Genomic DNA, 12,394 nt, shown 5'->3' on the forward strand with positions numbered 1-12,394 from the left:
AACATGAACTAACAATGAACAATAATTAATAAACAATAAATTGTTGATTGTTTGTTGATGATACCTAATGCATTAACTATTGTTAACAAATGGAACCTTCATGTAAAGTGTTACCCAGATTTTCCCTATCTAAAGCTTAATATGTAGTACTCATGTTTGTTTCACTATATTAGTGAGGACATTTTCACAAGTACAGTATGTCTCTCACAAGTATAGCCAAGCCTGTACACATACATCATTTGTTTAATGCAGCAGCTGTTTGGCCACCAATGTGAAAGCAACAACACCTGCTTGATACAATTATAATATGAACTTATGTGTGTATCGCAGTTCTTTTGTTACAAACACAATTGGGAGCAATTGAGCCAAACGATAACAGCCATATCATTGTCAAAATGTTGCCCAGTTTACTTGAATTCACCCTATACTGTTGGAGAAGCTCCATGTGTGATAGGCTACAGTAAATAAAAGAAAAAAAACTGTCTAAATGGCATTTCTAAACATTCCATTCATCCTCATTCAATTCAAATGACAAATTTGACCACTGAAAAGACAACTTACATTATCTTACAAGCTCCTAATGCATGGACAAGACTGAATGGTCAATAAGTACAAGAGTTTTATTGTTTTCTTTTATTTTGCAGGTAACACTTAATAGTCCACCCATAAAGAACACAATAGTGGACAATAGATGAATTGTGGCTTGAACACAAACAACAAAAAAAAGCAAACACAGAGCTGTGCCAATGTGCTTACAATACTTGACATTCTGACATCAGAGAGGAGTCAACATCTCTGTTTGGCTAATGTAGGTGTGACACTCGCCCTCCCATGTTTGTTAAGAGTATTATAATTTGTGCTACTTAAGCATATACTGTTTGTGAAACCAAACAGTTTCATTGATTACACATTGGTTAAAGCATAAACACAAAAATTCAGACTTGACAAAAGAGTACTTTTTTCAAATATGAGCCAGACTCATGTTGTCTATGTCAATCACCAAATAGCGCTCGACTGGAAAAGTATTGTACTTTAAAGTACAAGTACCAGCGAGAGGAGTTCTGTAATCTTACTGGGAAAATGATACAAAATCAAAAAGGGATGAATAGATGTGAGATAAAGGAAGAGAGTTAAAGGAAATGATACACAGGAAGAGGGGAGTTTGCTCTTGTAGACCACAAGTGCAAATCAGATTTTGCAGAGGTTTTTTCTTCTTCTGTAGAAGATTGTCATCTTAAGTGTATCAGTAAAAGTCTCTCGTGTTTCAGGTTTGACAACCTGGTAATTTAACATATTCACCTAAGTAGACTAAACATAGAGTCAAAAAGAGTGCTAAATGAAAAAAAAAAAAATAGAAAAAAAAATAAATAAAAAGGTTTATTCATATAAAGTTACAAACTAATGATATTATTTCTTACTCTTTCACAAACATAGTTATATGTTGTTAGACTGTTGAAGAGGTTATTGTACATCTCGAATCTTGCGTTATAAAGATTGGCAAACAGTTCCATCTGCTGGACAAACGTGTGTTGCTTGGTGAAAACAAGGCTTGTAAAGTGAATCATAATGATTTTGTAAGGACAGGCAATGGACTACTACAATGTACAAATTTATCTGTAACACTTTACAGTATTTTTTATTTTATTTTTTACATTAGGTATCATGAACAATGAACAATATATTTTTTTATAAATCTTGGTTAATGTTGATTTCTGAAAATAAAATAGTTCTTTGTAATTTCATGTTAATTCATAATGCATTAACTAATGTTAATGTATACAGTTTTTAATTGTAAAAATGTATTAATTTATGTTGAAATACATATAACATGAAAAGTTGTGCATAATAGTATTTAGTTGTGCTGTAATAGTATTTTTCATTGTTAGTCTGTTAACTAATGTAAACTATTTACAAATACAACCTTTTTGTAAAGTGTCACTGATTTTTTTTCAGTGCCCTGAAATTACAAAATCTTACAATCAAATAAGGACACATTTATTAAATAAACCATTTATTATGTACAAAATATGGACAATTTCCACCTGATGAGCATTAATGCTAAATGGCACCAGAATTCTAAAATATTTACAAGATACACACTGATTATTATTTTTTCCTTTTTTGGTTAATCTTAGAATCAGAAAGTAATAAAGGTGTTAAATCAAATTGAAAAAATATTAAAATAAAGCAGGCCAAATTTTACATCAAAGCATAAATAGCTTAGTACATGTTTAGAAATGTAGCTTAGATACTAAAATTACATTTTGTGTTTTAATCCCTCACTTAAACAGGAACAGAAAATTAATTTATAGAAACTATAAAAAAAAAAATATAAATAAATAAAAAAAAATATCTGCAAATACATAGAAATTTACAAATAAAAGAGAGAAACTAAAATATTTCCAAGGGTCACTTGCAAGCGATTTCACTGTATCATTTCTCGTAAGTTATAATAAATATGAAAATAGCTTCTCACAGAACTCCTGACCACAACACCACCGCCTAACCAAGCCCCGAGGCTGCAAATGTAGCAGCTGTGACCCATGCATGGTGATAGGGTGGGGTGAGAATTACTGTAGCACCTACTGTAGAACCTCATTCATCATTTCATGCTGCTCACTCAGTCCAGTGATCCAAACTCTTGAATGTTCCAGTGGCTCTAGTCTGTGAGCAACATTTTTTAAACAGATCGACCTCCTTACTTCAACTTTTCATTAATCTGTCCTTTAAGTCTGCCTCACTCATGGTGTTCAATATGGTTGATGACCTTCTTCTTGCATACAGATACCAGGTCATAAAATGGGTCTTTTGTGATGCAGGCTCTGAGAACAAGAGAGGAAGCAGTTAGACTGAGAGAGCAGTTTTCTGAGTTCCTCTGCAAATGAAAGCATGTACAATATACATGGCTATTTTGTAAACAATATTTTGAAGCATGATTAACTGAGTTTACACATAATGCGAGAAAATGTTTGTTAACATACATGAACATGACTTCCTCTTTCCCATGAACTAGTTCTATACATTGCTACACCAATGAAAGATCTTATACAGTACAGGCATAGTATTAAAACCAAGCCTATACAAATGTAACTAAGCTTTTGAGTCAAAAGGCAAAATACACAAATGTGTTTTCCCTAGCAGTGGTTTGATGGTGGTTTCAAACACCTTGTTCAACATTCACTTAAATTACAATTTTTTTTTGTGAATTCTATCCTCCAAACAAAAATTTGTATATCATCATATCTGTGCTATAACTGTTGGGTTTACAAGTCAGCACAATTAAACCACATTAGCATATATTCAAGAAAGTGTCAACAAAATAGTGAAGGTTGTTTTTAACCAAAAAGTGTGCTGTCAGAATAAAGGTATCAGGTGGGGGCATGTTTTTACATTTTTATCAGGGCAGGTTGTCACATCTGTTTTACATTTTATAAATGTATAAAACTGATTATAATATTATTGTGTGTTTCTTAAATTGTTTTACTGTTTAAATTTAGCTTAAAAGCAAACAATAGGCCGTTCATTGGTCTCACTGTGACAATGTCACCCTAATCTGTGTTTGGTCATGTTGTCAGAAAAGGTCAACATGTGTTAAATGAACAGTTTTGTTCTCCCCTGGGCAATAACGGTGGAAATGTTCAATAGATATTTTTTAGCCAAGGCTTTAAGCTGTGTGTCCATTCAGAAATTGACTTTCACTGGAGTAAAAAGTATGACAACTAGCCCTGGTCTCCCCTATTTCAGTATTTTCCAGTGGACTAAACTGCCATGCAGTGCAGAATGGTGTTGTTGACAGGTGAGCTTTCTGGTACCTGATGGCTTGGATCCATTCTGTTTGTTCCTCAACAGATGCAGCACTGAGTCTGTAAGATTGGTGTTTACCCATCACAACTCTTCCATCTGTCTCTGTTTTACAAGCCTTTATCATCTCCCCTTTGCGATGAGGGCTAAACAACTCTAAACAGAACTAAACACACAACGTTGATCAGTACGGAACAGCATGGTTTCGCAACAAGAACCGTTCAACCCGATGGTTACAAAGTGGCTATAGAAATCAGGATCTGAGCAGTGAGACTCTTCAAAGCAAATCTAGATTCAGCTTACAGAGGTACAGTTATAAATCATGGTTGACTAATATAAACTTAAAGTGCTTAGAGAAACATGCTATTTATTGGATCAATAGCCCCTTTCACATATACGACCAGGTAAATTATTGGAAAATAGTTGGGTTGCCTTTACTGGTAAATGTACCACATGTGCTATTCACACCAACAAAATGGACATTTATAGGTACTAAGTGATATAACTTCTCACTAAGGGAAATTGCCAGAGCAAAATTTACCAGTATTTTCAAAAGGGTCTTGTTCACAAATGATCTCTTACCTGAAAATTGCAGTAACATTTCTGGAAAACGTTGTTATTGTGAACGGGGCTATTGATAATTGTTAATACATTGGGTGGAATTTAAATTTCTTAAAAAAGTACCTGTTTGTGTGTGTCTTCCACCTCTTTAACACTTAAGTTCTCTAGAGGGATGATACCTTTTGGCTCTTGGTCCTAAAGAGTGTAAAAAGACTTGTGTTTAATTATTACTCTTATTAATCCAAATTGGAAAAACAATAATTTTATACTGATGTAAAAGACCCCATGATATCAAAAATAGACTTGTGTCTTTTAGTTCATGTGTGTTTGCTTTGAGGCCATCTACACTATATGCTAGTGCACTCCTAAATGTTGACAAAATTCACTTTCAGCAGATAAATGCAATTAAAGAGTTAAAATTATATGCTTGGCATTTTTGTAAAGTTAGAGACTTACAGTGGTATACTGGAAATAGTAGAGACAGCTGTCAGTCAAAATGAACCATCTCCGCTTCCAGGTCTTTATTCTGCCACCTTTGAAATACACAGAACTGTTACAAACATTCAGAATTCCAAAGAACACAAAAAAACATTTGAAATGCACACTAAAGAATCTATTATAAAAGGGATCAAGCTATCTTTTATTACAGTCCTGAAGAGTAACACACCCTCTTTGAGAAGCCAACCCTCTCGATCAGGATTGAAGAAGGTGTGAGTAAGATCATTCCCATCATCTTCTGGGATCTTAAATGGTTCATTCTTAATACTCTCATAAAGTTTCTAGAAAATGTACCAGACAAAGAGAAATTATCAACACTTGCTCATAATTAATTAGACAAAATCATGTCATCGTCAGTGGTCTATAAAAAGGCACAATAGAATGTGCTATATTGTGAATAAAATCACAGCTAGGTCCTTGTGAGTGCCTAAAATCCTTTCAGCCATGATTATATTCACAATATAGCATGGCTTCAAGGTCCTTACTATATTAAGGACTGGAACTATCTTTTTTTTTTTTTTTTTTTTGGCCTGGTTAAAGGGATATTTCACCCAAAAATGAAAATTCTGTCCTCATTTACTCACCCTCATGCCATCCTAGATGTGTATGACTTTCTTTATTCTACTGAACACAAACAAAGATTTTTAGAAGAATATCTCAGCTCTTTAGGTCCATACAATGCAAGTGAATGGTGACCAGTCCTTTGAATCTCCAAAAATCACATAAAAACCACATAAAAAAAATCCATACAACTCCAGTGGTTTGATATATGTCTTCAAAAGCAATATGATAGGTGTGGGTGAGAAACAGATCAATATTCAAGTCTTTTTTTACCATAAATCTCCATTTTCAAAATTTGAAAGTGAAGTGGATATTTATAGTAAAATAATATTGGTCAGTTTCTCACTCTTCACACATAATTTTGCTTCTGAAAATAACCACTGGAGTCATATGGATTACTTTTATGTTGCCTTTATGTGATTTTTGGAGATTCAAAAGACTGGTCACCATTCACTTGCATTGTAAGGACCTACAGAGCTGAGATATTCTTCTTAAAATCTTTGTTTGTGTTCTGCAGAAGATGTAAAGTCATACATATCTTAGATGGCATGAAGGTGAGTAAATGATGAGAGAATTTTCATTTTTGGGTGAACTATGTCTTTAAGGTGGAATATAAGAGAAAATTAAACCTTATGTCTGCTCTTACCTCAAGCAGTTCATTAGGAAGGTCTCCCCCATTGTTGATTCCTCTGTTCATGCTGATGAAGCGTTCTAGTGTGGTCTTGTCTTTCACATTGGGGTTATGCAAGCTTGTGTTGAGCATGATGATAGCAAAGGAAAGAATGTAACAGGTGTCTGTTACACCCACACATGCACACATGCACACACACACACAAACAAACATACTTGTTATACACAGTAGTTGCCAATGTCTACACGAATATAGTCCACGATTTGTCTGGATGGTGCATGGCAGAAATGTCAACAGTTTAGTTAGGGATGAGGGTATTATTTATCATTTAGCATACTTTCTGGTATAACTGACTGAAACATTAATGAGCTGAGTTTAAAAGGGTGCTGTGTTGTCACCTCTACCTTATTAAAGTGGTTGTTTTATATCATGTAAATAGAAGCACAATGTCACTGTAGTTTAAATATACCCTGTATATATACAGTACTGTGCAAAAGTCTTAGGCACATAAGATGTTTCATAAAAGCATTTGTCTTAAGATGGTTATTTATATCTTCAGCTTTAGTGTGTCAATAGGAAATATAAATGTTAGACTTCCAAATATTACTTTTGCAAATAGAAAAGATTAGAATAGAAGAACAGGGAGCCCTGCAACAGATGTCATGGCCCCCACAAAGCCTCCCACAGAACATCGTGTCAGTCTGAGATTACATAAAGAGACAGAAGCAATTGAGACAGCCTAAGTAGATAGAAGAACTGTGGCGAATTCTCCAAGAAGCTTGGTACATCCTATCTGCCAACAACCAAGAAAAACTGTGTCCAGGTGTACCTAGGAGAATCGGTGTTGTTTTAAAGGCAAAGGTGGTCACACCGAATATTGATTAAGCTTTTTTATGTTTACTGGACTTTGTATGACAATAAGTGATAAATGAAAACTATTTAGGTCATTATTTTTTAAGACATCCTCACTATGCAACATTTTTCACAAGTGCCATAAACTTTTGCACATTACTGTATTTTTCAGCTTTTGAATGCTGGGAATTCATTTAAAACCTTCAATATACAGTATGTGACACAGAAAAAATATGTTTCTCGAAACTACAGCAACCAGTGAAAATCAAGTATTCATGTTTGGGAAGAGCTGTTTTAATAAGATGTGGCCTGAAAACACTTAACCTATCCTCTAAATGCAGAATTAAACTACCTATGGACTGAAAAACTCCAGAGTTACAGGTGCAGTAGCGAAGAGCAAAAGCCTCCATCATACGGTCAATCTTCTGAGCCTCACCAGGCAGACGGAAACTCCACAGGAATTGCCTGTGTCCACATACAACAAGATTCAACCAAACCGTTCGAGACCCAAAAAATTGGTGAATGAGTAACATATTGTCAATATATAATCGAACATATGTTAATACGGTGTAGATATGAAAATAAAACGAGAAGAGCTCCTCCACTGACCTTAGAGCCTGAACCAGATTAAGGTTTGAGAACTCATGAAGGTCAACAAAAGCTTGCAGGATCTGAAGGTGGATCTCCTCCCTGAGGACATACGAGCAAACATCTGTTTCTGAATATTCATCAGAGGTCAGACTAAAAAGCCACTATCAGTATTTAAAGGAAAATACCATCATCACATCATCCTACCTTTCTCCTAAAAAGTTGCCAATAGCTGTTTTATTGAGGCCATCCTCTTTGTAGAGGAACTCCGCCACAGTTTCTGGTTTCCACCCCAACAGGTCATTATCCACAAGGTACTGGATACCCTGGAAATAAACACACACATTTAACCTCAATGTATTATAATAACAAAGCTTTGGTACCACAGACCACTGGCACCACTGTTACCAACCATTCATTAAGAAGCAGCTTATAAGATATAGATCCTGCACACTAGAGGAGGAGATGCATGATTGGCTGTTTGTCGAATAGCAAATGAGGTTGTACCTCGATTGCACGGGACACATTTTTATCTGAGAATCTGAGACACTTACACACACATTGGAACACAGGAAACAAAACACCTTGTTTATGCAGGATGCATATGATACAGTACTAAATATTGTGTGAGACGGGGGCTTCCTTCACAAATTCTGAAGTATAATTGAAACTGGACTATTGAAGTTCTTTTTAAACATACTGACCATGAAGAATGAGCTACTTGGAAAATGCTGTGAGGCTTCAGCTCACTTGTTCTACAGAAAACACAGGATGTGGTTCTACATTTCTTTCTCTGTTTCTCTCCACCCCCTCTTCCTCTAACCTAGTTTTGCAGTTGTGAAGCTGTTACCTTACATGCATCACTTTGTTACATTGCATGCATTGTTTTGACTCATCTTACCGACAAATAATTCTTACAGCAATGATGGTTCATACCTTCTTTGGGTCCATGTTAAACTTCTTTTTTCCACATTGGATTCTCTTGTTCTTCATAATGTTTTTACTAGAGGGGGAAATAATTGACACAAGAATGAAATGCATTCATTTGTTCTGCATAATTTATTTAGAATGTTAGAATCTAGAATAGAATATTGATTCAGCTAAAAGTGGTGTGTGTGTGTGTGTGTGTGTGTGTGTGTGTGTGTGTGTGTGTGTGTGTGATGAATGTGTAGTTTAAAGGTTGACACATATAACCTCCCTCATAATTTTCTGTTGCTAGCATGTCCATGTGTAGAATTAGCAATGTCACATTTAGGGCCAAACCTCTTCTCATAAAATTGATACCAATGAACAGGAAACAGATACAAGCCCACACACATCGTCAGTGTACTGCGATGTGCACAAAAACTGAGACTGGTCAAACTCAATTCAAGAACATACGGAAAGACTCAGATGCACACACAGGGATGTATTCCCAGACTAAAAGATCGAAAGCACCTTTTCCTGATGCTACAGGTGCATATTGGTGTGCATGAATTCAGATTACTATGTGGAAGCAGGTGAATTAATCACAGATACTCCACTACATGCTTTCTTTTTAGTCACTGCAAATCTGACTCCTCTGCATTCTAACCTTAAAGGAAACTTCTGGGTTCAGTACAAGTTAAGCTCAATCGACAGCATTTGTGGCACAATGTTGATTACCACAAACATTTATTTGAACTTGTCCCTCCTTTTCTTTAAAAAAAAAAACAAAATAAAAAAAAAGAGCAAAACTCAAGGTTACAGTGAGGCACTTACAATAGAAGTAAATGGGGCCAATTTTTGGAGGGTTTAAAGGCAGAAATGTGAAGCTTATAACTTTATAAAAGCACTTACTTTGGGGGCCTGGGTAGCTCAGCGAGTAAAGACACGGACATCTGGATTCGCGTGTTCGAATCCAGGGTGTGCTGAGTGACTCCAGCCTGGTCCCTAAGCAACCAAATTGGCCTGGTTGCTAGGGAGGGTAGAGTCACATGGGGTAATCTCCTCGTGGTTGCGATTAGTGGCTCTCACTCTCAATGGGGCGCGTGGTAAGTTGTGCATGGATCACGGAGAGTAGCATGAGCCTCCACGTGCTGTGAGTCTCCGCGGTGTCATGCACAACGAGCCGCATGATAAGATGCGTGGATTGACAGTCTCAGAAGCGGAGGCAACTGAGACTTGTCCTCCACCACCCGGATTGAGGTGAGTAACTGTGCCACTACGAGGACCTACTAAGTAGTGGGAATTGGGCATTCCAAATTGGGATAAAAGGGGATAAAATAAAAGAAAAAAAAAGAAATGGAGGGACAAGTCAAAATACATTGTTATGATAATCAACATTATGTCACAAATGCTGTCAAATGAGCTTAACTTGTATTGAACCCAGAATATAAGCAGTGGTGTGAACAAACCCAAGTGAAATATTGCTGATGTGATCATTATCAAAAGTTGATATGATTAAACATTGTCATTTGAGGTACAGAAAGAAACTGCACAGCAAATTATGTATAGGAACTTGGAAATTAGTTTGTGAAATGTCCAAACACTGGGTTTAGCAATTCCCTTTCTTGTTGCCATGGTAATTCAGACCTTATTGTTAGCGGTGAATACTCACTTCTTATCATCAGCCACCATCGTTTGAATTTCTGTCATCATGTTTTCGATCTCCAGTCTGAGTTTCTGCCAGAGAGAAAGGACAGCGGTCAGCCAGAACTTTGTTTAAATAGTATTATACACTGCATAATTCCAAAGTCACAAACTTCCCAAGACTTTGGTCTTGTGTGACTTTTTTGATATACTTAACAAGCATTTATTATGAACAACATAAATAAGCGTATGTTGAATGAGACTGAGATGCCATATACCTGTATATCATCTAGTATTACGTGCTTATGGACATTGACGTCAGTCTGCCGCTTCTCATTTGGACCGAAAGCTAAAGGTGCTGAGGATGATATGAGACACAAAAATATCAACAGTTAGCAACAATCTCACATCAGATCCCTGATGTCACACTTACGCAGAAGAGGAATTGAAGAGAGATAGAGAGAAACCTAATCTAGCTTCCACTAAATGCACACAGTCTCTGTTACCTCTGTTTTGGAGAACTAGACCACATAAAATGTATTTCTGGCCTGTTAGTGGATACATTGACACAACACTGAAATATTTATAATACTTCATATAATTTCAGTGAGTTGCTCTATGGTATGTGATTATTTTATCAATAAGTGAATTTTATGTTTTCATTTGACATCCAGCACTCTTAAATTATACAAATCAGTACATCAAAGGAATAGTTCACCTCAAAATAAATACAATTCTGACATCATTTACTCCAAGTTACCCTCAAGTTGTTCTAAACATGTAGGACTATGGAACACAGAAGGAGATGTCATGCAGTATGTTAGTCTCAGTCACCGTTGTATGGAAAAAGCATACAAATACTGCATAATTCCAAACCACAAACTTCCCAAGACATCGGTTTTGCATGACTTTTTAACCTACATAATACATCTTTTTCCACACAATAAATGTGAATGGTGACTGAGACTGTCTTTTTGCTTAAGAACTAATTTTGTGTTCCACAGAAGAAAGAAAGACATATGGGTTTGGAACAACAAGAATGTATGTAAATGATGACAGAATTTTCAATTTTGGGTGAACAAACCTTTTATGTCCATCATTTGATCACTGACTGCTGATGCCTTTATACCAGACACATGCTGTAAGCATTACAAACTATTCTTCAGTCTACCAAATAAGCAAGTTTGATTGAAGAAGGTGATGTCACAGGTGCACTGCACTTCGCACAAACTCCAACTTGTCCACAGCTGAGCTAAGCAAATGTTGAAGGAAGCTCATACCTTTCCCCCAGAGGAAGCTGTCCTTTCTTTGGGTTCCCATGCTTGTTGTGCTGGAGGGGGACTGCAGTAAACAGTAAAAATCAGTGTCATAGTAGTGCAAACTCAGAGTAAGTGAGTGCTGCATGCGTTGCTATTACTATATTAGATTACGAATAAACTGCTTTAAAATGTATAAAATAAAATATTATGATACATTTCTTAAAATCCCAGCAGCGTACATACAGTATATATTGTATAGCCTAAAATAATTCATCCCAATGTTCTATGCACTGTCGAACGTAATGACGTGATAAACCTTTAAATAAAAGACTATTTTATTAAGGCTGACAATGGTAAGGCTGTTGAGACGTTGAAAGGTATGGCTGTAAAACGTTTCCTTGCGTTAAATAAACTACAAAGTAGCGATATAAATGGAGGTTACAGCCTATAAAGTCTTATCAAAAATGAAAGAAAGTGGTCAAAAAGCATACCTTCATATGTGTAATTCAGTGAACAGGTACTCGTACGGCATGTTAATGTCAAATGCTGTTTAATTGATGGATACGCGCTGAGTTCTTGCGCGAGGAGCGTGACGTCACCGTCATGAATGACAGCCGCCTGAGCTCTGAGAATTCATGTCAGCCTGTCAAATGTGAATGAGAACTTATGACATTGCAATTCTGAGAACTTTGTAGAGTAATCTTCTTGATTTCACAAAATATCCTCAGACACTCACAGTGCTGTCAAGATAAATCCAGATGATTAATTTATATGATGGTGAACCACTAAATAATCTTCAAATTTACACAGAATGAGAGGAACGACCAGAGTATGAGAAGTTTCTGTTTACAGAATACATGCGGGTTCAATCATTGTTACACACCGCCCTCTTGTGGCCTGTATTGGCTATGGCGCCATGATAGCCTCTCACTTAAAGTTAAATACTTCCTCATGTTCGAAACTGTCACAGTGCGCAGAGAAGGAAAGAGTGCAGAGAGAGAGAGAGAGAGAGAGAGAGAGAGAGAGCGAGAGAGAGAGAGAGAGCGAGAGAGAGAGAGAGAGAGAGAGAGAGAGAGAGAGAGAGAGCGAGTGA

At 36.3% G+C, this 12,394-nt stretch overlaps 1 protein-coding gene across 2 annotated transcripts; it reads right to left on the minus strand.

The window, feature by feature from the left end:
* Positions 1-647: 647 nt before the first annotated feature.
* On the minus strand, positions 648-11,896 carry LOC127451341 (cytohesin-3-like). Of its 2 annotated transcripts, XM_051715947.1 has the most exons (14): positions 11,793-11,896; positions 11,323-11,383; positions 10,321-10,400; positions 10,071-10,135; positions 8,429-8,495; positions 7,700-7,818; positions 7,514-7,594; positions 7,257-7,369; positions 6,068-6,216; positions 5,030-5,141; positions 4,819-4,895; positions 4,486-4,557; positions 3,813-3,967; positions 648-2,822 (listed from the first exon to the last, which is right to left on the minus strand). In XM_051715947.1, the coding sequence occupies exons 1-14, from the start codon at positions 11,796-11,798 to the stop codon at positions 2,738-2,740; spliced, it is 1,242 nt and encodes a 413-aa protein (XP_051571907.1). In that variant the 5' UTR covers positions 11,799-11,896; the 3' UTR covers positions 648-2,737. The 2 variants fall into 2 exon arrangements, with proteins under 2 accessions (XP_051571907.1, XP_051571908.1); XM_051715948.1 differs by lacking the exons at positions 10,071-10,135; positions 10,321-10,400; positions 11,323-11,383; positions 11,793-11,896 and adding an exon at positions 9,311-9,653.
* Between the last annotated feature and the right edge of the window lie 498 nt (positions 11,897-12,394).

Source organism: Myxocyprinus asiaticus, chromosome 14, assembly GCF_019703515.2.
Source record: "Myxocyprinus asiaticus isolate MX2 ecotype Aquarium Trade chromosome 14, UBuf_Myxa_2, whole genome shotgun sequence".
Taxonomy (NCBI): domain Eukaryota; kingdom Metazoa; phylum Chordata; class Actinopteri; order Cypriniformes; family Catostomidae; genus Myxocyprinus; species Myxocyprinus asiaticus.